The 26,917-nt window shown below is 51.1% G+C and overlaps 2 protein-coding genes across 4 annotated transcripts in view; one reads left to right on the top strand and one right to left on the bottom strand.

Annotated features, from left to right (window-relative positions):
* Positions 1–4,003: 4,003 nt before the first annotated feature.
* Positions 4,004–13,898, top strand: CEBPG (CCAAT enhancer binding protein gamma). The gene is made up of 2 exons (XM_070498804.1): positions 4,004–4,142; positions 10,334–13,898. Exon 2 carries the CDS (start codon positions 10,430–10,432, stop codon positions 10,880–10,882), a length of 453 nt encoding a protein of 150 aa, XP_070354905.1. The 5' UTR covers positions 4,004–4,142; positions 10,334–10,429; the 3' UTR covers positions 10,883–13,898.
* Positions 13,899–17,071: 3,173 nt separating this feature from the next.
* PEPD (peptidase D) overlaps positions 17,072–26,917 on the bottom strand; it is a 119,154-nt gene continuing 109,308 nt past the window's right edge. For all 3 annotated transcript variants that reach the window (XM_044760356.2, XM_070498803.1, XM_044760355.2), the window contains 3 exons: positions 21,527–21,711; positions 18,027–18,218; positions 17,072–17,585 (listed from right to left, as the gene is read on the bottom strand). In XM_044760356.2, coding sequence (XP_044616291.2) covers positions 17,448–17,585; positions 18,027–18,218; positions 21,527–21,711 — 515 coding nt within the window. In that variant the 3' untranslated portion in view covers positions 17,072–17,447. The remainder of the gene's footprint in view (positions 17,586–18,026; positions 18,219–21,526; positions 21,712–26,917) is intronic.

Consider the following 26,917-nt stretch of genomic DNA (forward strand, 5'->3'; position numbering starts at 1 on the left):
CATGGTACCTATCTATTCTTGTGCACACAGATGACAAGTACTATTCTTAAGTGCACAGAAGACAGATCTTAACTCACAGGCTAACAAAATCTGACACATGGAAAAATGCTTTGTAATGGACATTCACAGTATTTGCCAACTGTTGAAGTTTAAACTATGTCAGATTTTTCTCTTTCATGCATAGGACCCACTTATGAAATTTGGAAACGTCCTAAGATAACTAGCATCTTAGCTGTTATGATCCCAAATGGTGCCTCCAAAGGTAAAACTGGAGGTTTAAAATTCCCCCTCAAGGATTGGAATCATATCATATGGGAAAGAACAAATCAGTCAAGCAGAGGGACTAAGGCTCCATCAGAGAGACCAGTGTGATCTGATGTTTGAAATGGATATTGATGGATTTGTCTCTCAGCACTCTCTTTTCTTCTGGGAACTGCCTCTGCCATTCCCTCCATAGCTGCCATATTAGTACTTTGTGATCTGTTCCTGGCCATTTGATCATTCCAGGTATGAACATATAACCCAGCTGGGCCAATCCCAGAGTCCTGGCCTAAGGATTTTTGTAACAGGAACTTATAAAGAGAGTTGGCCTTTCTCTAGTTACCAAAGCTGTGAACATTGAGGCTGTCATTGGCCATGTGAAGAAAGAAGCAATCAGAAAGAATAATGAAACCAATAGGCACGTGCATACACACATACGCACATACTCAGACAGAGACAGACATGAAGACCTTTGAGCATTTGAGTTCTTGGTTCTGATACGGCCTGGGTATTTCATGAAGAGTGTCCTAAAATCTTTGACCACATCCTTCTTTATGCTAAGGCTAGTCAGGGATTGTTTTCAGCTACTTCCAATCAAAAGAGCTCTCACCACGCAGGATGATTGACAATGACTGTCATATTATTGCTAACATAACACAATAAATATCTACCGAGAGTCAAACCTGTGACAGACATTATCTCAATTCTCAAAATACTATAGACATGGGCCAGATCTTCTGTCAAAGGTGGTTAATTTGGTCTATTAATTTTTCAGAAACTTTCCAAAGACACATTTAAGCTACTAGCTAAGTATTATCGTAAATACTTAAGCTATATTTAAGGTAAATATTTAAGTTTGCCCAGTAAATGTCTATTGATCTGGCTTTCAAACAACAAGAGATTTCAAATTATTAAATTTTTCCTCCACCCTACTTTATAGAAACAAATGAAATGATAAGTGTGGCAACTAAAGGAACTATTGTAAAAAACACCTTTGGGGATACACCATAGGGTCAGGATCAAGACCTTCAATATTATGTATATTTCAGTGCCTGAATCATCAAATCAATATTAAGCACAGCTTGACCTTGTCTGGAAGCTCATTTTGGTCTACTATAATTCTATGGATATAATTTGTTTATAATTCATGCATGAGCATCATGGCTAATACTTTTGCACTCCTACCACGAACCACGCAGGCACTGTTCTAGTGGCCTAACATGTTAACGCCTTTAATCCTCACAGCAATCGTCTTGGGTAGATACAGTTGTTATCCCCATTCATGGATGACACAGAGGTCAAGAAATTTGCCTGAGGTCACACAGTCAGTGAGAGGTGAAGCTGTGGACAGAGCAGCCTGACCTTAGAATCCGTACCTCTTAGGTAACTAAGGTAGTTAATCATAGTAGCTTTCAGGTCACTGGCATATTCGGTTAATAGGCCATTCTACTCAAGTCCTTGGGAGGGGATTTTAATGTAGTACTTGTTTACTAATTCTTCGGATTTGTAGAATATGTACTGGGTATCAGGGAGGCAGAGATCTATGCACGAAATGTTTCTTTTATTATGATGGCTTGGGTCCCTGTGACTCACAAGAAAGCAACACAGTGGATCTCCTCCACCTGGAGATAGCCTCTGCCAGGCTCGCCTCATTTTTTTTTTTTAAAGATTTTATTTTTCCTTTTCCCCCCAAAGCCCCCTGGTACATAGTTGTGTATTTTTAGTTGTGCGCCCTTCTAGTTGTGGCATGTGGGATGCCACCTCAGCGTGGCCTGATGAGTGGTGCCATGTCCGCACGCAGTATTCGAACCAGCGAAACCCTGGGCCACCAAAGCAGAGCAAGCAAACTTAACCACTTGGCCACGGGGCCGACCCTCCTCATTTCTTCACGGTGAGAGCAAGTCAAGAGATGGCTTCCCATCTCGCTTAGGTAAAAATCAGAAAGCTTCTTGGGCCACAAGGCCCTGCCTATCTCATCGGTCTAACTGCGACACTGTGGTTCATTCAGTGACTCCGGCCTTGATTTTCTCCCATCACAAGATCTTTAGATAAGACGTTCCCTCTGACTGGCACATCCACTTCATCTGTGCCACCCAGCCAAACTCTACTCATCTTTTAGGCCTTCCCTGACCCACACACCCGGTTTCGATTCCTTCTTACAATCTCTCACAGCATCGTGTACTTCTTTCTTGTAGTATCTATGAAAACGGTTATTAAAAAATTGTTAATTACTGAATGTCTGTTTCCCTTGGCTCTAAGTGTAAGCTCACGTGGGCAGGGACTGTGTTTGTTTTGTGCACTGCTGAATCCCCAGCACTTAGCCCACAGCTAGCACACAGTTGGCACCAAATAAATATTTGTAAACTGAGTAGAAGAATGAATGACCAGCTCCTAGCTGAGGAGGAAATAAATACTCTAGTCTCCTTGCCATTGACTACACCTGCTGAGTGTGGCAGGCCTGTCCAGACTTGGCAGAGTGGCTAGCAAACCAGAGGATAAATGAATATATCCACAGGACTTTTTATCTATACAATTTTTAAGTGATTAGAAAACAGTGAGGGTAAAATTACGATTTTGTGAGCAACAAATTACAATCTAATTTTAATAGTGCTAAAATCTTGATCAAAAACATTTCAACTAAGAACACTGAGGGCCAAAGTGAAAGAAACTGGTTTTGATGATATTGCCATTCCACCAAGTGTGCTTCTACGGTCATCGCTGTTCACTTCCAGTTGCAGCCCTTTTTATTTTGATTTTTTTACCTTTTTTTTTTTTTTTTTTGCACATGTTTTATCATCTCTTCACTGATTCCTCGAAACAGTCTTATGCGGAGAGCTGGTGCCACGGCCTGGGCGATGAGGAAACGTTTCCTCTTTCATAGACTCTCCTTTTTGGACAAGTTGCTAAAGAGGAAGCAATCAAACCTCCGGGCCGACTCTGTCCTCTGCCCCGCGCGCTGCTTCCTGGTTTTAAAGTGCTTTCAGATCCGCCTGTGAATCGTCGTGGACAAATCAAGCGGGACTGCCATTCAGTTTTGGAGCTCCCACCTCAATCTGTTCACCCGGAAGACGCCGCGCGGGAGGCGACCGTGGAGACGCCGTCCGTTTCGGCATCAGCGCACCGCAGCCTGCTGTGTTCTCCAACGTGACGTCAGCGCTAACGCTACGTCGGGAAAATCTGGCTTCGTTCGTTTTCTTAACAAGTTTGCAGCGGCCTTCCCGGCTGCGAGCTCCAGGCCTTCTCTGCTGGCTCCCTCCGAGGGCGCGGGCCCGTCGGGCGCCCCTCCTCCCGGGAAACTGTCCCCGGGAGGGACGCCGAGGGGGCTCCCCGAGGAGGCGGGGAAACCAAAACAGAAACCGCTGATTCGAAACACCACCTCAGGAAATCGTGCTTTCCGAAGACAGGTGTTGCCTTCAAAAGCTACGGCTCTCCAACGCCTCCAGCGTTCACAGACCCTTCCTCGCGACGGGTCTCAACAGCTGGGGGCCGCCGCCCCGCGCCAACGGCGGAGGAACCCCGGGCAGCGTCGCTGCCGTCACGCCCGCCCACCCCGCCGCGCCACGGTCGACGCCTCCGCCACGTGCCCTCCTCCCGCACCCAGGCCGCTCGCGATTGGCTGGCGGCGCTGTCCGTCGCGAGGGGCGGGCACGACGGCCGCAGGCTGGCCCTCCCATTGGTCGTGGCGGCGGCGGCGGCAGCGTGCGGCCCCCGCGAGGAGGGGAAGCCGGTGGCGGCGGCGGAACGGGCGGAGGCTGCCGGTTTCGTAACCGTCGCTCCTCCTCGCTGACTCGCGGGCTGCGAGGCCTGGGTCGGGTCGGGCCGCGCCGTGCGGGGCCGCTCGGAGTGGAGGCCGCCTGGGGGCGGGCGGGCTGGAGGCGCAGGTAAGGAGGCGGTGGGCTGGCGGGAGAGCTGACGGGGAGGAGGAGGCCGCGGCGGAGCCGGCCGCTTGCGTGTGCTTGGGCCCGGCCCGAGGAGACCCGGCCCGGCCCGAGGCGGCCGGCTCGCCGGGAAGGCCCCGCGCGGCCTGCGGCGTGGGCGGCGGCCCCGCGCGGCGTCTGATGCAACCTGCCGGCAACACTCGGCTGGGCCGCTGAGCTCATCCCTGGCTGCGGCCCAGCGCCGCCCGCCGACCCCCGCGCTCCCCCGGGCGCCCTTCGCTGCGGGCCCGGGCGGGAGGGAGGCCGAGGTGTGCCCTCCGGAAGTCGGCCCTGTGTTCGTGAGCCGGGCGGCTGTGACAGGCCGGGCTGGTGTTGGCCCCTGGGGATGAAGGGTGTTCCCAGAGTAGCAGAAGGGGGACCGTAGCCCACTTTAGCGCAGGTAGCATGTTTCTTGCCCCCAGGGAGCTGCTCGATGCGAGGTGGTCGGGAATTGTGTTCAGCAGGTAATAGAGGCATCAAGTTGCCAGGGAAAGAAGTTGATTTTCAAGTACAGGACTTTACAGAAATAAGAACACGCTTTCTCCTGGGGCTGTGCTGTGAATATCCTGCAGTTCACTGTTGAACATGGGTTAGAGGAGCCTGCGGTCCCCACGGGTGAATAGGAAAGACGGGGGCGAGGGATGCCGCGCTGCCGTAGCACGGTCGGAGGGAGCACGGCAAGAGCCCGCAGAGGTGACTAGATGGAGAGGTTGGACGTGCGTGGCTGCGGGGAAGGATAGGCTGTTCTTCCAAGTCAGCTTGTGTCTTTCTATTCTTTGGAAGGTTTAAGTGTGTGGCGTGCCTCTCTTTTGAGGCTCTTGCTGGAATGTGGCATCTTAAAATATGTCACTTTGGGAAAGATTTTAACATTGGTTGGTTGCACAAAAATTGGTAGTTCTTTCTCTGAGCCCACACTCAGTTGAATCCTTGTTTGAAGAGATTGACTTTTAATTCAGAGAGGATGTGCGACTCCGAAAGAAATTATGGAAATAAAATACTATAAGGGCTTGCTTACTAAGAAATTCTGCATCTAAAAGTTCTTGATATTTGAAAGTGAAAATCTGGTCATCTGTTACCACTTGAGTAGTATTTGGGATAAGCTATTCTGAAAGTTGATTCTCTGTTTCTGGAAAAACTGTAAGCAGGGTTAAATAATTACAGGATGCTAGTGAGCTAAAAAAAGTTTTCAATTTCTTGATTCCTGCACTTGGGTGCGCTTGGCAGATTCAATCACTTTTTTTTTTTTTTAACTTTTTTTTTCCTCACCAAAGCCCCAGTCCATAGTTGTATATCCTAGTAGTAAGTTGTAACTTCTTCCAGTTCTTCTATGTGAGGCACTGTCACAGCATGGCAGCTGACAGCCAGATGGTGGGATTCTGCCACGGGGCAGCGAACCCTGGGCCACCAAAGCTGTGAGAGCCCTGAACTTTAACCACTAGACCATCAGAGCCAGCTCTGATAGTCATTTTTTAATACCCCTAAAAAAATAGGCAGAAACAAAACTGCATTTTTCAGATTATCCTTTAAATTCTCAGGAGTACATCATGACTGTCGGCAAGGTTGTCTGATTATGGAGACGTGGTTTCATCCCTAGAGATTTAAACAGCATGTGGTGAGTCCCTGCTAGACACAAATAGTAGGACCTCATGGGGCTGAATTTGGTCTTATGGCCTAAGATTGCCTCACCTGATCACATGGTAAATGCAGGTTTACTGTGTATTCTTGGCAGGGGGTGCTTCTCTGGGTTCTTGTAACTGGTAGGTACATTGGTCTTCTACCTTTTTGGCTTTCCAGCCTTGTCAGTAAAAGGAAAAATTTGAGCATGACTTCCTAATAGATGTATATTTATAAACTGTGTGTGTGTACTATTTTTTTATATGTTGTAAGTCACACCAAAAGTAGATTTAAAATAAGACGTTAGAAAAAGACAAATAAATATAGCTTTTTTTCTCGTACTCCAGCAGACCATTTATGTGCTCCCTGAGAGGATGTACCCTCCTTCATGGATCCCTGTTTTGGGTCATGAAGCCAGCAGTGGAACTAAATAGAAATCCTGCTCATTTGAGTTGACTGCGCTTACCTTGACTTCATTTGTGGTACAGAGTTGTTAGATCCTGGCATACATGCCTAAGAACTGGAAGTTGTTAATTGGAAAACATAACTGGGCTACGTAGAAAATAAAGTTCTAAACTGAAATGAAGCAAAGACCAGAGAAAAATGACGTTCACTGTATGGACTGGCAACTTACGCAAATGGAACTGTATTTTTGTTTTTCTGTACACTTTTAAGAAAGACCAAGAACTTGAGGTAGTGAGAAAATATCTTAGTAAGAGTCTTGATTGAATTGCGGTTGTTTTAAGAGATTTCAGTGCTAGAGAGTCTCATTTTCGTATAACACATGTATAAAAATAAATATTTTCTCTTAGCTTTTTGAGCCTGTATTCAGCAAATATTTCTTGAGTGCTGCTGTATACACCCAGCCCTGCACTAGATGCTGGGCATGTGGAGAAGACAAATGCCTGCCTCTAGGTTAGTTTACAGGGAGGTACACTGTGGAGCTGGTGTTGACAGAAGAAAATTGGACAGAAGCACAAAGAAAAGAGAAAGCACGGACCATTTAGGCGACTGACTGTGGTGCAGTATTGTTGAGGTGTGAAGTGCAAGGGATCAGGGGCTGGAGAGAGGTTAACACCTTGGATTTGATTCTGTATGCCTGAGCCACAGAAGGATTTTCAGCAAGAGGGTGTGACATACTCAAGTTTGAGTGCTCGATTGCTCTGGAGACAGTGTTTGGAGGGAACACTGCTAAACCGGAGGAGCCCAGTGCCCCTGAGAGATGATGTCAGTCTGAGGTACTTCTGTGGCATTGGGATGGAGAGGGATGGTGGATGTGTATTAGGGGAGTGGGTCGAATTGCCAGATACTAATGATTGAACAGATTTGGAGCAAGGGAGAAACATCTATGAATATTTTGGAGTGTAGATCTTCACTGAGGGAATTTGAGTGAAAAATTTATTTTGGGTGGCAGGGGGAAGGATATCTGATTGTACATATGTAAAAAAAAAATAAGAGGGTTAGGAAAATTCTTAATGAAATTTGAGAAAAATTTGATTTTGTTTTACTCCTTCTAACATTCTGAGTTTTCAGTGTGTTACCGATTTGAATGAATATTACTCGAATTAAGAAAGTTGAATTAAAAAAATGTCACCCACTCAATCTTTTCTTAAGATCCGTTGCTAATGTGCAGCCTTAACAACTGTCAGACTTCAGTGTCATCAGAATCACTTGGAGGTCCTGTTAAAACAAGATTGTTTGGCCCTATTCCTAGAGCTCCTCATTCCTAGGTCTGGTCTAGTCCTAGGTCTCCAGCCTGAGAGTTGGCAGCACTTGCAACAAGTTCCCAAATGATGCTGCTGCCGGTCCAGGGACCACACTTTGAGAACTACTGCTCTTCAGTTTTTCTGCTGCTTCCTGCTTGAATGATTCACATGCAGGGAAACAAGGCGCCGCCCTGCTTCCTGTAGCCTACACTTTGGAATAGTATTTGTCTGCATAGGAGCCAGACTTTCATTTAGGGTTGAATATACAGATTTGAAATAAACTTTTTTGCCCATTCTAGGTGCTGAATAAATGTTTCTGGAAGGAACAAAAGCACAATGACAGTGTAAACTGTACAGTGTGTAAGTTTTGGAGGCAGCTGTTTGCTCAGTGTAAAAACAAAATTGGTAATCTGTTTGGAGTTAAGTCTTTGAGATGACTTAGTTCTTTGACCCCCTTTACATGGTTCACGTTCCTTAATGGATATCTCTTCACGTTTAAGAGCTACTTTCTTGGCTTGTCTTTAGTTGAAGAACTTACTTACTTTTTTTTTTTTAACCTTTTTGTGATCAGGTTTATTATTTCTAAGAGTTTTTGTTATCTCCAAATTTCCCTTTGTTATATTTTTACCAGTTTGATGACTACTCTCTGTTTTTCAAGCCAAAGGGCTCATTCTCAAAACTTCCCCTACTGTGTTCAACAAGATGAATCAGACTGAGGAAAAAGAGCCCTTCCATATTCCTGTATCTTTGGGTACAAAAACAGGCATGCATATAAGCAAATTTGGAGCCTGTAATAAGAGTTCTTAGTGACTGAAGTTCATGGCATATTGTCACAGTCAGAAGGCATCTCACCATTCTGCATCCCTCATTTGCAGATGAGGAAATGGAGGTCCACAGAAGGGAAGGGGTTTGTCCAAAGTGAAAAAGGGGGAGCCAGAGCCAAGGCAAGAATTGACCTGGTTCCTTTTCTGTGCTTCTTTGGATCATTGTTATCTCTGAGTTGACTGTAGAGATTAGCTTTAAAGACTAAAAACATAATTGGTATATGAAAAATGAAAAAGAAGATAAGATGAACGTGATCCTGATTGTTGAGACAATCCCAGGAGAGGTATTAAATTAAACAAGTTCTTAAAAATTGAGTAGAACATTTATATTCACCAAATAGACGTATAACATCAAATAGATAAGCAGTAGTGTAGACGGCCACTAACACTATTAGTAGTAAGGGTGGCTCAAATTAATACTGAACTGCCACGTTTTAACTGGAAGAAAAAATAGGGAACATAATAAATTATCAAGGGAAATTGTGAAATGTCCATTACTGAAGATAGACTTGGGGTGGATCTCCTTCAGGGTTTGGAAGGAAGCTTTCTGTCTTGCCTTAGTACTGGAGTGAGAACCGATGACCTGCTAGCTCAGGGCTGCCTGTGTGGCTTTGAAACCAATTGAAAGTAGTGATGTATGGACTTTTTAAAAGCATCTAAGAAAAGCAGACCAATGAAGAGTTTATACAGAAATACCTGGTTAAAGGTTTGGGTGAAGCTACTGGTGTTTACTGACTGAGCTTTTCCTAAGGAATGTGAGATGTACTCATTTGAGGCGTTTCATAATTCCGGCTCCAGGTTTTTTCCACTGATGTAGTTTTAGCAGTCTTGTGAAAAGAGAACAGAACAGTTTTATGGTTCATAACTTTGCTTTCTAAATTTCCAAGAGTGCTATGACTTCTTGGTGGACGTGGTTCACTCATGGTAGTCAGTTTGTCGTGAAGTGGCCTCATGATGATAGGATAGGTATGCTTTTGACGCATCTTGAGGCAATCGTAGCGACCTAGTTGGATTCCGAGTAATCTGAATATGACTAGCTTCTGAAACCGTGACCTCATTTCTACAGGCGGCCCTGCACGAGCGCTTCGGACTTGGCCTCTGCTCTGAGCTCCCTCGGCAGTGTGAAGTGGGCGCAGGCACTGCAGCTGCTCCGCTCTTGGTCTAGTCTGAGTTCCAGTACTTGCACCTCCTTGCATGTGTCATTAGAGCTTTTGTTTCTTTCCTTGTGGTTTCAGGTTGACTGTGTTTAGATGTGTTTATTAATCATGTCAAAAAGAAAAAAAAAACATGATTAGAAGCACTGTGGGACAGGAAAGCAAATTGGGTGTCTCAGAGCTCCTAAATCTGTGATCCAAGAAACTAACTTAGGACATGTCTGTAAACTGTCATTTGAGGTCATTAGAAAAGAACAGCAAAAAAACATTTTTTTCAAAATATCCCATAAAGATAGGCTCTGGGAGAAAAGTCCAGTCCTTGATGACTCACTCCCTGCGTATTGGAATAAGGAACCTGTGGGATCATAGTGCAGTATTCCTGAGGAGTGTGGGAGGCCGGGGACTCTGGTCCAACCTGCTAGTTTTGACTTGAACCAACAATTGAAACTTTTTTCTCCTTTCATTGCAGGTGTCTCTTCTGTTATAATTGAACTCAGCTTTCCATGTTTAACCCAAACATCTCAAATTTCTCTCTGGCATCTTGCCAAGTGCTGTTCCTATCTGCTACCTAATTAGTGGTATTCTTTTGTTTTTCCTCCCCTTTCTGGTAACAGTCACAGATGGGCAGTACTCTCAGGGATTCAGGTGGGCTGAATGTGGCCTGATGGTGCTTCTGTGCCAACTTAACTTTCTAAATTAAATGATTTTGACTTCTGAAACATTGCAACAGTTGGCGGTTGCTGTAGACTTTTCTCAGCATAATCAATCAATGTTGGCCTGCTCTTAGGTCCATGCAAGTTTAATCTCATTAGATCTTGTCATTTCAAATATGTTAACACAATTTATTTTTTAACTAGGTATATGTGAAGATTTCTTGGCAGTTTAGCGTGGAAACCATTGATCGTCTTGCCCTTCTTTCTACCTGTTCTGTGTTGGCAAGGGAGAGTGCCCAAATGAGCAAGATAGCGCAGCAGAACAGTACTCCGGGAGTGAATGGAATAAGTGTTATTCATACTCAGGCTCATGCCAGCGGCTTACAGCAGGTTCCTCAGCTGGTGCCCGCTGGCCCTGGGGGAGGAGGCAAAGCTGTGCCTCCAAGCAAGCAAAGCAAAAAGAGTTCGCCCATGGATCGAAACAGTGACGAGTACCGTCAACGCAGAGAGAGGAACAACATGGCCGTGAAAAAGAGCCGGTTGAAAAGCAAGCAGAAAGCACAGGATACACTGCAGAGAGTGAATCAGCTTAAAGAAGAGAATGAACGCTTGGAAGCAAAAATTAAATTGCTGACTAAGGAATTAAGTGTACTGAAAGATTTGTTTCTTGAGCATGCACACAACCTCACAGATAATGTGCAACCCAGTAGCACTGAAAATTTGACAACAAATTCTGATAATGCAGGACAGTAGACCCACCCCTTCCAAACAACTTGTGGCTAACGTCAGAGGTGTGACTGCCTACCCCTCTCATAGCAATGGCTGAATGTTGTCTTGTTCCATTATTTAAGATCCACTGAAGGTTGTTTTCTGGGATCAGCACTGACGCGTTGATTAGCTAAAAATGTTAGACATATAATTTGAATTTCTGGTTTTAAATGATATGGATTTTTGTGGAGATTAAAAAACAAAATTTTAAGGTATATGGTAAAAAAAATTGCCCTGGACCTTGATGTTCTTAATAAATCCTGACTTCCAAGACATGCTTCTTTTTCAGGTTGACAAAAGGAATGGCGGAACTGGCAGGTCATGCAGAAAGTTCTTGGTTTTAATGGATCTGGTTAATTGGATTAAGAAAAGATGAATGCCATCTATGTTAATCTGTTTGTGATTTTATTCTAAATTATGTATTAAAAATCCTTAGGGCATTTTTAATCACCAATCACTTTGTAATTTGGAGTGATTTTATGTATAGCATAAACCTTGTTTTAGCATAATTAGTACTGTTTTCACCAACAAGTACAGGTTTTTGAATAGCGATGTCAGGTTAAGTGAAGAAACCTCGTTGCATTTTAAAGGCACTATGCAGCCAATGGGCTTAAAAAATAGAAGTAACATTTAGGAAGCAAATAGGTTTTTAAAAAATAAAGGTAAAGCATATTAGAATTATGCTTTTGGGATACCTTGGGATATTGGCTTAGCATTATTTTGTTTTCTAAAAAAAAAATTCCCAAAAAACTGAGTGGATTAGAGAAACTTGTGTATCAAAATTTTAGTTTCTGCAGATGCTAGTAAATTAAGCATTTTTTTAAAATACCGTTTTGACAGCCATGTCAGTAAACAAATGTCTTAACAGTTTGATCACATAAGCAGCTGATGAGGATTTGGAAGAATGCTTCAGCAGGTAGTTTCTCCTGTGTTCAAAGATGTGCAGTGGGGCCATGATTTTTAAAGGCAAAAATTTCTTGTGAAGCATCATTTAGTATTTGATCCTAACCAACTGATGATTAAAAAATGCATCATCAACTCCATGCCATCTCCCAAAATAATAGACTAAAAAAACTTGAAAGTGTAAGGTTTAACCGTTAATTTATTTTACCTAAATACATCTTGTTATATTGTTTTTGTGACATTTCATTTTCTAGTTAGTGGGCTGTTCTTCCAGACTTTTTGTACCACTGCTTTTGTTTATTCATTTCTCTGCTTTTATGTCTCATAAATTATTTTAGAAAGAAAACACTGATAAAACTCAGGATATTGACATTTTTGTTGAGACTAAAAAATGGCAGTCACTAAAGTCGGGAATTCTAAAGTTTGGCTTCTATCAGTTAGTAGTTTTGATTGTCCTTGTTGACTTTTTTTTTTTAGCACAGTTCTAGCTCAGATTTGTTGGCCTTTGTGTGTGGGGTTTTTTTGTGTGTGTGTCCCTGGGTGGTGACCAGATACTGAGTCATAGCTGATTAAAAAGTTTGTGTTGCTGTGTATCTCATTTGAACATGATTATTTTGGGCCACACTGCTGTCTCATACTAGGACCTGGGACAGGACATAATTCAAGTTGCACCCTTGCATTGGTGGAAGAGTGCTGTCTGTGCTCTTCTCCTGGGCAGAGGAGGATGGCACAGCACCGTCCAACTTAGTAAAGCCATTACTGAGGCCTTGAGCCCCTTCTGCATTTGACAGGAGCCTCGGTGTTGTTCCATGAGAGCTGCTGTCCCAGGAGAGTTAACTCCCTGTAGAGCCAGGAGACAGGATGGGGGTTGCTATTAGGGTCCAAGACAGCTTACTTTGGTTGGAACATCCATCTACTTGGAGAGGTTGTAGATGTTTTGAGTAACTAAGAGATAGCCACAGAATCCTCCTGAATCTTTAATAGCTGATTGATGCTATCATTGGAGACGCAGTAGGTCACTTGAATCCTTAAGCACCTGTAATAGGTGTTACAGACATTTTAATCTCTTACTTACTAAAAAATGTCTTTCGGAAATTGATGTCCTCATGGAATATGTGATTACCAGTCATCTGATTGACTTAACTATCTTGGAAAAGCAGCTTTAGGGAGATCATCAGGTGTGATCAGTGTTTCAAATTAGAACACGAGATTGGAAGCTTTGGAGAAACTGATCCCAGCTTTCCTCTTAGCCATGCAAATCCAAACTTCGGCCAAACAGGCATTTATGCATAGAGCAGAAATGTTCACCATTGTCTTGACTATCTTACTGACGTGTTTGGGAATGAAAGTTTTTAGTGTGATAGATTTATCAGTACAAGATTGAGGAAATCAAGTATGGGGAATGGGTAAGTTTAGAGCTTTGGGAATTGTAAAGTGACTCGTAACTTTTGTTGTGTAGGTTACCTATGAACCATTAGCATTTGGTCTGCCTCCCGGCGGGTCCAGTGGTTTAGGAATTAGGCTTTAGTGTCCATTTTTCGCTGCAGCTAGGTCTCCCGGCATGGGTGCTTTCTGACAGCCCTGGGCTGTGGGTGAGAGCGCGCGGCCCTTCTGCTCTCCGGCCCCTTTCAGTTATTGGGATGCGAGCTCAGATACTTTGGACATTCTTACTAAGAAGTAGGAAGGTTTTAATAAAATATGACCAGATTTTTGAAATTCAGGTCATGAGTGTGAAATTCTCAAATTTACATAAAAAAGTAGAAGTATGTACAGTTTAATATTTGATATTAAAAGAAAGGGAATTGTAGCAGCTTTTAATGTTTCCCCATTAGAGGGCTTGAAACTTTGTACCTGAACAATCCAGTTAGCACTCAGAGTGCTTTTTGATGCCTTAGAACTAGCGGAAAAAATGTTCTTTTGACAAAAGCTAGGAAGGAGAAAGTCCATTCTACAGCTGTTAGATCTGCCTCTCAGGAAAAAAAGTATTTAACTTGTTCTTTTTGTTCCTGGCTGTCCTCAGTTTGTGAGATTACTCTATTTTTTTAAATATAATTTTATTTCTTTCAATGAATTTGAAATAAAAACAACTTTGGAATAATGACTGTATTTCCTTGTGGGTTTCTTTGTTAGATACTAAGAAAGTAGTCAAATGTTGATGAGCTCTGAAGAGCAGGCATATGCATGCCCTGCTCTCTTTCCTGTTCCCAGCCCAGGGCAGGGGTGAGGGTGTCCGGGAGAGCAGAGGTGCTTGTGTCTGAGTCTAGATTTCCCTCCTGGACAGGAATGTGGTTTTCTCTGACTATAGAGTGCCTCTTTAGTTGTATTCTTTGTTCCCTGGTCTAACCTAAAAATGTCTGTTAGCATAGAGGAAGAAGTTACTCGTGTTCCTGCTTAGCCAGCTAGTGCCTCACTCTGTGGCTTCCATTTACAGAGTGGTAGGGAATCAGTTCTTATGCTTTGCAGTAGACAGGGATGTCAAAGGAAGGCCTTTCCCCCAACAGTGCACTTATTAGCATGCACATCATCTTCATGTACGTGATGCCAGAGTGTCTATAGAAATGAATTCTTCTATGATCCTTCAGTTATTTTCATGTCTTGAGAAATAGGTTTCTACTTAGTGCATCTTAATAAAAATTGTAGTACAGTAATTATTTCCGTGGGTAGTATGTCCTATTTCATTTTTATGAATTAGTTGTAATTTAAAACCCAGTAACTTGTCTTGGGGAATTTTACATAGGGATGTTTTGTGAAGGTGTCAGCTCTTTAATAGAAGTGCTTGTAGGCCGACTGCTCTCGCTGCTGTACCTGAAGAGTTCATGTGCATTTTGCATAAACTCAGAGGAGAACGCCAGCTCTCAGTGTTCTTTTACCGCAGCATCCTGACTCCTCACAGAGCACTCGGCCTGAAAGTTTGCAGAGGCGTTTAGAGCCTGTGGTTGTGGAACTGGACTTGGGAGAGAGCGGGGTGGTTAGTGAGGCAGTCGTATGCTACGCCTTTTAGCAGCCCCAATTACCCAAGTTTCGGCACTCCCTTTGAAGCGGCTCTCAGAGCCAGATGCCTTTTCACATCACCACCACCTCTCAGTTCCGCCTCCTCAGTGTGTCTCTTGAGCCTGTCTGCTTCACCTCCCCACCCGGCCTTACGCAGAGCCGTCATCCTCTCTTGCCTGGACTTGGTCTCCCTGGACCATGGCATGCTCTCCAGAGCCTTCTGTTGTACCCACTGCACATGGTGAGACCCCGTCTGCTGGTGGTGTGGCTCCGTTTGCCAACTTCATTTCTCTCCAGTCTCTCCCACATTGCTTTCCTTGGGCTGCAGGGCTTTTCCAGGCTCTTTTTACTCCAGGGCCACCTAGGACAGCTCCTTCCATCTGGAATGCCTCCACTCTTGCTTTTCACTTCAACCCTTCCTGCCTCGGCCCCCTGGCTTTCTAGGCAAGGTCAGTCCTGTTACTTTCCTTCATGGCACTTGTCAGTGTTTGCGATGATGTGGGGTACATGTTCATTTAAAGCGAAGCCCTTCAGAGGAGACTCCAGGCTCTCAGGGCAGGGATCGTGTTTCTCTGCTCCACTGGCACACAGTAGGTGCTCAAGTATTTATTGAATGAATACCTAGACCCTTGCAGGGTTTGGAAAGGCTTTTAGTGCCATACAACTTGGTGGAAGGGTCTCTAATGTATTTCTGAAGCTGCACCAATGCCTGCAGGAGCTGGAGGAGACCAGAGCTGGCTACATCCTCTCCACCATGACTAGGGTGGGCAGCTACTGCCGGCCACCAGAGACCACCTCCAGGGAGCGCCCGTGGACTTCCCCACCCAGCCTAGCCCAGAGCCACATCTCCGTTCCCGGCGTCCCTCTGGGATAAAGGGCATTTAGTCACTGAGGTTTCTCTTTCTTCTTTTCTGTCTACTTGATAATCAAAGATGTTTACGTGAAATGGGGCAGTTTTGGTACGTGACGTCTGAAGGAGAGGAAGGAGGAAGATGTCCGATACGCTCCCCTATGTTTATAATAACACGACTAAACTGAACCGTCCATTTAGAGTTTCAACCTAACTAGCCGGGCTCGCCTGGGGGAGGGGGAATTGAAACTGTATGTGCCAGAACGTGTCCATCACAGGGAGAGCTGGGGCAGAGAAAGAGTTGGCGAACTCAAACAGACTCAGAAGGACAGTCATTAGTCAAAGTGCTCAATGTTGCAAATAACTTAGGGACTGTATCTGTGCACCAGCAGAAACCATGACAAATGGATGGGAGGAATCTAGGAAGCAGTGAGATACACGGTGATTTGGAACTGAGGTGATTTTGTTTGAATGTGGCCACGTCACAAGCGCTTTTGTGTTACTGCCAGAGGAAGAAATCAGTTCGCACTCAACTCTTCAGTGACTTCTCAAAATGTCTCTAGCTTGGGCTACAAAGGTTTTCCACCCCATTATGGTCTCATCTCTGATGTCTTCTCATTCGCCCTTCACCTTGGCTCAGAAAAACCCTGGATAAGGGCACTGTGAAGAGAAAGCTGGACTGGTGAACAGAATTCTAGAAGCTGGCTGCAGGGGTGGGGGGGGGTAGTTCTGTGGGACTGTGGAGAACTGGGCAAGCAGAGCAAGGACAGGGGTTCTGCCACTGGCAGGGACCAGGCCCCGCTTCTCACCTGAGTGGAATTTGGTCAGTGGGCTTACACTTGGGGGAGACACATGGTCTCAGCACAGCTGAAAGGAACAAGAAAGCTCACCTTTGCCATGCTGCTGCCTTAGATGGCAGTGTCTCTCAGACAGATGCTGGCTTTGTTAGCTTGTCTGCATGAAAAGGAAATCAAGGACAGGGAATCTGTGCAAGTCTCAAGATTTAAATAACTGTACCTTAAGAGCTACGTGATGCTGCCCCTCAGAAATCTCTCTTGGAGGCAGTAACAGTATCAAAAAGGCCTCTTTTTTTTTTTTTTTTTTTTTGCTGAGGAAGATTTGCCCTGAGCTAACGTCTGTCACAAATCTTCCTCTATTTTGTATGTGGGCCACCAGCACAGCATAGCCACTGACAAGTGGTGTAGGTCTGTGCCTGGGAACCAAACCCAGGCCACCGAAGTGGAGTGTGCCGAACTTAACCACTAGGCCACCAGGGCTGACCCCAAAAAGGCCGACCCCAAAAAGGCCTCTACTTTTAACTGTGCAAAGGCTGCCTAAGCACTGGGACCTCTGCAGGGTCCGTTTCTGGGGCTAAGCATGCAGTACGCATCTGCAAAGGGATAAAGAACAGAAGAAGCCGTGCACAAAGGCCCATTTTAGGAAATCTTTTATTGTAAATTCCATTCTGCATATTGATTTTTGAGAGAAACAGTGAAACTGCATCTTTCATGAGCAGAAGAATACAAATGACAGCAAGACACATTTTAGTTATTAAAGAAAAGAATAGGATTATTTTCAGTCAGCCTGTTAAAAACCACTGTCATTCAAGCAGAGTGACAGATTAAGGGTGTGATTTTGCAGAAGGTTAGACCCCCGGGAAACAGCACTGTTTGCCGTGATCAAATGTGGAAGCCGGCCTGTGATTTCTGAGCACCATCTCCTGCTGGAGGGCAAATCAGCAGGCTGCCCAGCCAGAAGAGAGGTTGCAAAGCTGGTCCCCGTCACACTGGGCACTCCCGCCTAGCTCTACTGTGATCCAGAGAAGGGAGTAAAGGCCTTGTCACGGCCTGCCATGCATGCTTCGATTTCCTCCACCGTGCGGGGCACGCAGGTCAGCAGCTCCATGCCACTGTTGGTCACCACGACATCCTCCTCGATGCGGACCTGGGTCAGGTCGACAAGATGCTCATTATTTCTGAGCTGGTGACAGCTCCAGGCTGAGCCCTCGCTGAGTGGGAGGGCCCTTCTGATGAGGGGTCACTACTGCCCCGGAGGGAAAGGGCTGGCTTCAAGGCCTCTGTGGGTGACTGCTGAGACGAAGGCTCCTCCCCTGGGGCCATCTGCTCGTGCCACCTGCCCACCCTGTCCTTGCCCCTTGCCAGTGGATGGGAGCCCCTGGAGGGGGCGGGGCTTCTGTTGAGGGGTGAGGCACTTGTCCCAGGACAGACCATGAGAAAGGACAGGGCACGTCCTTCTCAAGTAAGGAAGTCAAGATTGTCCTCCTCCCACTAGGGCTACTTCCTGGGGCAAAGGGGTGACACACAGCAGTGGGGTGCAGGGGGTGGGTGTTCTGTGAGCAAGGATGCAGGGCCCCTTGGCACTCACTCCACCGAAACCACGGAAGCGCTGCAGGACGTCACGGTTAAAGAAGCAGGCACGGGCCGGGTCGGCCAGAGCCTCGTCCAGGAGGTGGTCGATGAAGTAGATGCCCGGCTCCACGGTGAGCACCATGCCTGGCGCCAGGCGCCGAGCGGTGCGCAGGCTCCGAAGGCCTGGCTCATCGATGCGCTCCACGCCCTGTGGGGAGAGGACCGGCAGGCGGCCCAAGGAGGGCATCAGCTCCAACCCAGGGCACTGCCTCAGCGGAGACAGATGGGCACAAGTCACACAGCACGAAGCCCTCCCCCGCTCATGTGGGCCTCCGCCCTGGGAGGGCGGGCTCCAGCCCCAGGGGCCTCACTGGGGCTGCAGGGGTGGCTTTATGACAGTGGGGGGCTCCAGCCCACTCACCCTTGCTGTGCCCTGCATAAGCTCTTTAGATAAGGCCCTCTCCTCTCTGCACAGCCCCCCTGGTTTTGAGTGTGCCTGCCCCTTGTTGCCCTCAGAACTGCCCGGACAAGGCCTCTGGACCCCCATGTGCACACACCCAGCGCAAGCTGCCATGCTGGCCCACGGGGCCACCTGGGGGCTGCTGCCCTCACCCAGGCCTCTCCCGCCAGGAGAACGGCAGAAGCCAAAGCTGGGAAGCCAAAAAAGCTCTTAAGGAGGCTCTGAGCCTCGCGGGCTGCACCTTCTCTTCCAGCAGCTCCAGTGGAAAGCGGCCTGAGAAGTGCTGGGCCTGGCTACCCCAGGCCAAGTCCCAGGTTTTCCCTGTGGCCTTCCAGGAGGAGGGACAGGTGCTGTCATCAGGACGGGCCTGCCAGCACCAGCTCTCGTGTGTACATGCACAAATGCACGTGCGCCCCATGTGCATGGCCTGGGGGTGGCCCCAGAAGAGCACACGTGGTGGCTCTGCACCCTGCTCACACTCAGGGCTCTCTAGCTGAGCCGGAAGCAATGGCTCTGAGGAGTGATCGGCAGTGGCAGCTGCTCCCTGCAGTGGCATGCCCCTCCCCCTCAAGAGCATGCCCAGCCCAGACCATCCATGTGGGTGGACATAGCCGAGAGGGCTGCCTGGGCTGTGAGGGCAGGTGGTGCCTAGGACACTTGCAAAAACTACCCTGCCTTCCCCAGGCCCCTGAGGCACCCCTGTGGCCCTTGCCCAAGGCCCGTGAGTGCATGGGCAGAAAGCAAGCTTTCTGGGCAGGCTCTGGGCTATCCCTGGAAGCTCAGCTGTGGAGATGGACCTGTCACTTCTGACTGTTTAGGGGCTAAGAACATCAGACTTCAATTAGTGGTTCATGTAAGGTAACCAGAAACGGGCTGGCTCAGCCTCCATGGCTGGCACCGGGCGGGTAAGGCGGGGACAGTGGGGCACACATAGGAACCGGTGCGCACAGCCCCCTGACCTGCTGTGAGCCCGACTGGGATGGAGGTGACGAGGGTCATCAAGGCAATGTGACCCCTGCTGGGTCATACTCTGGGCACAGACACCTGTCTGGTGTGGTACCTGGCTCCACAACACTTTGTGCAGGAGGGTGGGGGATGTGGAAGGAAGGTCCCTGTGCTCAGGGGAGAGGTGCTTGTGGGATGGGGCTGGGGCCAGGCTCCTCCCAGAAGCTGCTTGTCAGAGCTGGAGTCCTGGTCTCTGTTCCGGGATGTTCCCGCTCCTGCCATCTGAAGTCTGTGCCTGCCCCTGGATACCCCCCTCCCTGTCCCTTACCTTCTACTATGTGCCTGTCCCCTTCCCTCCGCTCCAGGGTTGTCAAAGCCTGGGGCCTGGTGGAGGTAGAGACCTGGCAAGGTCGTGTCCGCCGTTCCCCCTTCCCACACCGAGCTGCTCCACGGTGTGCAGGGTGGGGAGGGTCTGCTCAAGCTTGTACACAGGCTTCCCTCCAGAAAATCTCAGGACCACCACTCAAACTGAGGGTGAGGGGAGAACGGGAGGGACCCGGGGGCGTGGGAGGCTATGCTGGCCGCCACTCCTTCAGAGCATCAGCTCTTGGGACTCTGCCCCATGGGCCCACCCAGAACAGCAGAGCAGGGCTGAGAGGGACGGGGGCTGAGAGCAGACCCCACGAATGAGAGGCCGAACCCCTGGCCTCTTGGGCCCAGGACTTCAGCCAGCCCAGGTCCACGCCAGCGTCGCCTGGGCAGAGGGCTGGACGGGGCCTCAACTTTTACTGGGCTCTGACCAGAGGAGACCCAGATGTGTCTGTAGGCCTGAAATAAAACAATTGACTTTTATAGGAAAAGCCGTATTTTTTCCACAATGTTTATCTGTCAGAAGAATAGACTGTGAGCACAAAGGGCTGCTTACTGGAAAAGATGAAAACAGTTTGCTGCCAATTTTCTCTGGTGGAAAAAAAGCGCTTTGGCGCTAATGAATACCGAACCGCAGTTAACAATGTCTGGAAGGCCCTGCTCTTGGCTGCCTGCTCAGTGTGATGGAGAGAAATTAGGAAATTAAAACTGATTTTCTTTCTCCAAATTTAACTGTTTACACTTGAGGAAAAAATAATTGAATAATAATACTTCTCTTGAGCAATTTTTTCCCCCCAAAAATCGTTCTTAGTGCTTTCAAAATACCCTGCAGCCAGCAGGCCAAACCTAGTCTTGGCTAAGTGGCTGGAGGGCCCCAGGGCGTGCACCGATTGCATAATCAGCCCCCTGCACAGAGGGCAGCAGGCCAGGGGCAGGGCCTGGCTCACCCCCACCCACCCAAGGCTGGAGAGGCTGCAGCCACCTGCCCAGCAGGGCCTCCGGAAGGCTGTGAGCACCCTCCGGGTGGTCCTTCCAAGGATCAGTGGGCAGGAGGGGGAAGGGGAAGCCTAGTCTGGAGCCACCCACATGAGCCTCCCTCCCCTGCCCAGGGTGCCTAGAGTGCTGGAGACAAGGAGGCCACAGGGCGTGCTGGCCTAGGGCCTGCGGGGCAGAGGGCACCCAGGGAGGAGGTCTGCTACTGGGCTCCTGGGGGCTGCTGGGCTCAACTAGTCCCAGGAGGGATCAGGGCCAGCTGCCGCTGATGGAGCCGCATCACCCCCATCCGAAGGAAGCCCAAGGCAGGAGGACGTGAGAGGTGCAGGGCCAGCCCTATCACTAAGACCCAGCTTTGGGGCTCCCACTGCTCTGCGGGGACCCCACGCACTGCACGCTGACCATCTACCATTCTTCAGGGCAGGCGCTACACACAGCACACAGCCCAGGGCTCACTGTGCGGAACACACCCATCTCGCTTCTCCTGCCGAGGTGGCCACTGGTGGAGGCAGCTCACTGAGACAGCCCTGCATAACCAGGGAACTTCGGGTCGGGGGGCATCATGGCAGCAGCCTGGGCCAGCACCAACCAATGGGTGAAGCGGGCAGAGGGGCAGCGGACCTCGCCGGGACCCCATTCCTCCTTGTGCTGCCGGTCCCCACTACATCCAGCCCCTCCCTGCCCTGGCGAGGGCCAGGCTCAGCAGCAGCCCATGGGCAGGCCACTTGCACTGCCGTGTCCACACTGACCTCGGGGTAGCCTCCCACATCGTGCACATCGATGCCCAGGAAGTGGCCGAGCCCATGAGGCATGAACACGGCGCCCAGGTGGGCCTGGAGCATGGTGTCGATGCTGCCGCTCAGGACGCCGATGCGCACCAGCTCCTCCAGGTGGATGCGGTCGGCCAGGCGGTGCATCTCCGGCCACCAGACGCCTGTGGCTCAGAAGGAGGCTGCAATGAGCTGTGGAGACTGGCAGCCTGGCCAGGGCTCCCCTGGGCAAAGTTAGGGGACATGCGAAGCCCTCGCACTGGCTGAGGCTGGAGGGCCTGAGGTGAGGGGTAGGGGTGACATGGCCTGGGGCGGCCCTCCATGCAGGACTTTCCCAGCCCCAGCGCTGGATCTTGAGACCGTTCCTCACTCTCCATCGTGCCCTCAGGGGTAGGCTTCTGTCATCCATGGCCAGGGGCACTCAAATACCTGCTTCCCACAGGGGCCCAGCTCATTCTACTCCTCAGCCCATGCTGTGACCACCCTTGGCCCATGTGTGCTTCTGGGGTCAAGGGAGCCCAGCAAGGTGCCTGAGCATCCGGAGGAGAAAGTGTATGTCCCCAACAGCAGATGTGGGGTGGCCTCAGTGAGCCCCAGACCAAGGCTCAGGTCCGAACGCTGTCTCAGAGCTCCAGGCTGTGGGCCAGGGGGAAGCTGGGACTGTGGGAGGAACACATCCCTGCACATCCCCGAACGGGGCTGAGTCACCCTTGGAGCAGCTGTGGAGAGCAAAGGTTTCTGGGGAGAAGGTGCGCTGGCACAGCCTCATGGGCTGCCTGGCAGGGTCTGCAGCCCCGCCTACTCCCAGCGCTGGTGACTGTCTCTATGGCAGCCCAGCTGTCCAAGCCCAGGCTGCTAATCACACTCATCTTTGCCCCACATTTCTGGGGCAAAGATCACTGTGGAAAGCAGCCCCAGACACTGAGTTTCGGGGTGCGCAGGCTTTGTGGGGCTCAGGCCTGTCTGGCCTCCTGGAAGGCCCTGGGGGACAGCCTAGGGCTCTCGGAAAGCTACCCTCAAAGAGCAACAGCCATCACTGGGGCATGCCTGCCCTGCCCGCTGGGCTCCGTGGAATCCCCAGCTTCAGGCTCGCTCACTGGCACTGGGCTCCCAGCCTAAGCACCAGACAAGGACCTAGGCCGGTGAAGCTCCCTGCCCCAACCCATGAGGGCTGAGTTTGGGGCAAGACGTGCTGGCTGAGGCCAGTGGCTCCAGGACACGCAGGGCCAGGTGGACAGGGTGGGGTCCTGCACCCCTGTGCAGTGCTGTGGCCCCCTGCACGTGGGGAGCAACCCTGGCTCCCAAGGGGCCTCCCCACCATGCCCTGCTCTCCATATCCCCCATCTCTGATGACCACTGCCATAAGACGGGAGCACTGGCAGGGACTCCATACCACGAGGGGCCTCACTGGACCTTGCGCTGGTAAGGGCTGGGCCACCAGGGTCTGGGCTCAGGGCTCTCTGAACTTTTGTGACTGGCAGAGGGCAGACGATGGGCTCAAGGGGTAGAGACAGATGAGAGCCCACCCTGGGACACAGACCATCATCTCTCTGACACACTCGCTGTGCACGAGTCTCCCACGCGGGGGCCCCTTCCCTGCCAGACAGAGCCCCACAGTTGAGGTCTTGGGTGGGCTGGAGGCACAGGGCTGATCCAACCTCCTGGATCCTCAGGATCCAGGCTCTGAGCAAGCGGGTGAGGTTGCATCCTGGCCAGTTCATAGGGCACTGGCCAGTCCATGGCCCAAGGCGCAGAGAAGCCGAGTGAAGGACGCCCAGACCTGTCCCAAGAGACAGTGGGCCTCCTTAGAGTCTGGCTCTGTCTGCCTCGGCCCACGAGGTGCTGAGGTGGGGGTGGCATCCTGGGGTCTGGAGTCTGGCAGTGACCACAGCAGCACGGAGGGAGAGGCCAGGCCGCACCCCTGATGGTCTGCATCCTGAAATGGAGACCCCGGCAACTGGAGCCCCGCTCGGCTGCTCACCTGCTGTGTGACCTGAGTAAGGCTTCACCTCCGTGAGCCTCAGATGCCTGTATTGTCACACGGCCACAATGTTGGCCCTAGAAAGCCAGCCGAAGGGGCTCTGGCGTCTACCAGTGGACCGGGTCAGTGTCCCCCCAAAAACTGTCATTAGCCACTATTCTTCCATCACCGTCAGGCCAACCAGACCCTGGATTCAAACTTCAAGTCCACTGTGTTCCTGGGGCACAAGGCAAGCCTGCCCCGGCCTCAGGGATCGCTCTCCTCTAAGATCCCCCCACCCCACCTGGCCTCCCCAGGCCAGGCCGCCTGTTCCGGAAGGACTCTGCATCAGACTCTGCTGATGGACTGCACTGGGCAGGCCTGTGACTCTTCACCCTCAGCGAGGGGGCAGGGGGCGGAGGGGGTTCCTGTAAGTCGGCCCCTCCCTGGCGAGACCTTCCCCAGCCAGCTGCTCTCTGTGCTGTCGTGATGCTTTTTCCCTGTGCACATTCCCCCTTGTCCCTTGTCCACTAGACGGGCCTGCCCACTTGCTTCTCGTCCTCCCACAGAGGAGTGGCTGCCTCCAGGGCACCCCGGGGCCAAGCAGAGTGAGCACCCGGTCAGGGGCGGCGCTCTTCCCTAGGCTCTGCAAACTCGGCTCCCGCAGCCAGCCTGGCCCCAGGGCTGAGGAAGGGCGTCCTGTGTGGTGGCCGACGCCCCAGCCCCTGCGCAGCCTCATTTCTCTGGGGCAGGGGTCTTTTCTGGTCACCACAAAGGAGCCCCAGGAAACAGCCTGACTACAATCCGGGCTCACTTCCAGCGCGGGGCCTCGGCAGAGGGCGGGAGGCAGGTATAAATCATGCTGCGTGCCGGCAGCTCGGCTCCTCTCCTGTCCTCACGGCCCCTTGTGGGGGCCGGATGCACGGGCCCAGGCGGTCCCCGCGGCGCCTCAAGTCTCCTCGCCCGTGCACCCTCGGGGAAGGCCTTCCACACAGCACTCTTGGCCCGGAGTGGGAGTTTCTGCCTGTGTGTGGTTAGGGTTGTGACAGTGATTAAACCTCCAGCAATTTGGCCCCAGTGTCTGGCCCGGATGGTGGTTACGACACCCACAGCCAGGGCAGAGGCCCCTGAAGTGTGTGGAGGTTACTGTCCTTGGGCTAGGCTATGGGGTGGGCATATGCCACAGGGCCCCCCACCGGCCAGGCCCAGACCACGGTGGGGGCAGCCCCTGGCCTGACTGCGGGGCTCCCCTCCCGCAGCAGCCCCAGGCACCTCAGAGCCCACACGACCGGCCAGAAGGCATCGGCGGTCCCCGAAGCCTGCTCACACTGGGGACGCACAGTGGGGATCACGCTGCAGGGACTGGGCGTCACGTGCCCTGCCTCCCTCCCACCTCCAGCACGCACATCTGTCTCCTCTTCCCCAAAGCATCTTGACCCCTTGCGGGTCCCCACCTCTCCTGGACCTCGGCCCGGGTTTCTCCCCGGCTCTTGCAATGCCTCATCCCCCACGGCCTCCTGCATAAAGTCAAATACCAGGGTCGTCTCTTTAGCACATGGGTCAGACTGTCCCCACCCTGAGGACAGAGCCCCGAGTTCCTCAGCCTGGCTTTGCTCTGCAGCCTCATCCCTCACCCGCTCCTGGGTCAATGCCTCAGTGCTGGCACTCCCCTTCCCTTCCACCTGCTGTTCCCTGAGTCGGGACCACGCCTCCAAGGACCCCACCTTCCCAGACTCACTCCCATCCCTCCCACGGGCCTGTGTTGAGGCTTTCTCCAGGAAGCCCTCCCTGACTGCTCCTTGCTGTACTGCCAGAGCTCCTCCTGCCACAGTGTAGCACTGCACTGCCACAGCCATGGCTGGACGTGGCCTCTGAGCCCAGAGAGGGAGAGGCCTGTGCCCTGCTCCAGCCTGGTAAACGTGTGGCCTTAGCAGGAACCCCAGCCTCCCTCCTGGCATGACCCGAAAGTCGGGTGTGCCCGACCCTGCTCCTCCATGCAGTCAGATTCCAGGGAGGCAGGGTAGCCTCTGGGTCTGCACCCCACCCTTGTGCCCCAGTATGTGTCCAGAGTGGCCCTAGGTCACCAGCTGTCCTTCTGTGCCCACCTGGTCCTCCTCTGGCCACACCTCCTGATGGGCTGGGAGCCTGCTGGGCCTGCTGCTTGGGCCAGCTCCTCAGAGCCTTAGCAGCATCCATCACTGCCTTGAGGCCTCCTGCCCAGAGTGTGACAGCCTTGGGGTCTCTGAGGCCCTGAGCTGAGCCAGCAAGGCAGCAGAGGGCCCCTCGAGTTGCATCCTCACAGACACATCCAAACAAAGAGCTCACTTCATCTGAAGACAATGGCCCTCAGGGGATGATGTGTGCGCCAGGCCCTGGGGGTGCAGGCGGGAAGGTTCAGGGCTGGGGTCCTGGGGCAGGCTTGTGGGCCGCAGGGAGCTGCCTGGCAGGCCGAGCTGGCGCTGGGCTGAGGGCCTCCAGCCCACACCACTGTAGACCCGTCTGCTGCCAGGACCTCTGGGGACCCACTCACCCTGTGGAAGGGCAGGGGGCAGCGTGCGCCTGGGCTGTAGGTGCCTCGATGCTGAACCGAGCGTGGCTGCCTTGCGCAGTCTCTGCATAGTCCCCCCTGCCTGGCAGACAGCTCTGAGGGAGTAAAGAAGGTCAGGGAGGGCGGGAGCTTGCCCACCGTCCTATGGCCAGCAGCAGGGACATGGGCCCTCGCTGTTCTGGCTCCTGCCCCAGAGGTCATCTGCGGTCTGGGTGGCATGCTGTCCCTGTACCTCTACCAGACCCTGGGTTCTGGGTCATCTTTAAGGAGAGGCCTGAGGGGAGCTCAGCCCCTGCCCGGGAGGGAGGCAGAGCCGGCAAGGCATCCCAACCATGAGCCACAGGAGACACGTGGTGGGCCATGCGGGCCACCTGGGGCCGCCCCTGCCAGGCGCACCCCTGCCCTCCCCACAGTGCCTCCTCCCCTCAGGAGGACCGGGGCCCATTGGCACACTCTCTGGTGCCCATGTGACACGGTGGTCTGCACAGGGTAGGCTGCCTGCCCTGACAGAAGCCATGGAGAGCTTCGATCCCCCCCAGCCAGAAGCCAGCGCACAGCTGTGGCATCCAGGCCCTTTCCGTGGGGCCAGCATGGGTGGCATTCTCCCACGTGCCACCGCTGCCTGGCCTGGCCCTGTCCACCCTCTGAGGGAGCTCAGTGCTCCTTCCCTGGCTATCTCTGAGTGACAGTGAGGGACGCTCCCCTCTGACCCGAGGACTGGAGGCCAAGGCCTGTCTTCCTCAGACCCTGGGGCCATACCTCAGGATCCAGCATACCCTGACATCCCTCTCTGCTCTGCTCTGGGCGGCTTGCTGTGACCCCGCTGCCTTTATTTACTCTTCCCTGCAAGGTCACAGGAAGC

This window comes from Equus asinus, chromosome 26 (genome assembly GCF_041296235.1).
Source record: "Equus asinus isolate D_3611 breed Donkey chromosome 26, EquAss-T2T_v2, whole genome shotgun sequence".
NCBI lineage: Eukaryota > Metazoa > Chordata > Mammalia > Perissodactyla > Equidae > Equus > Equus asinus.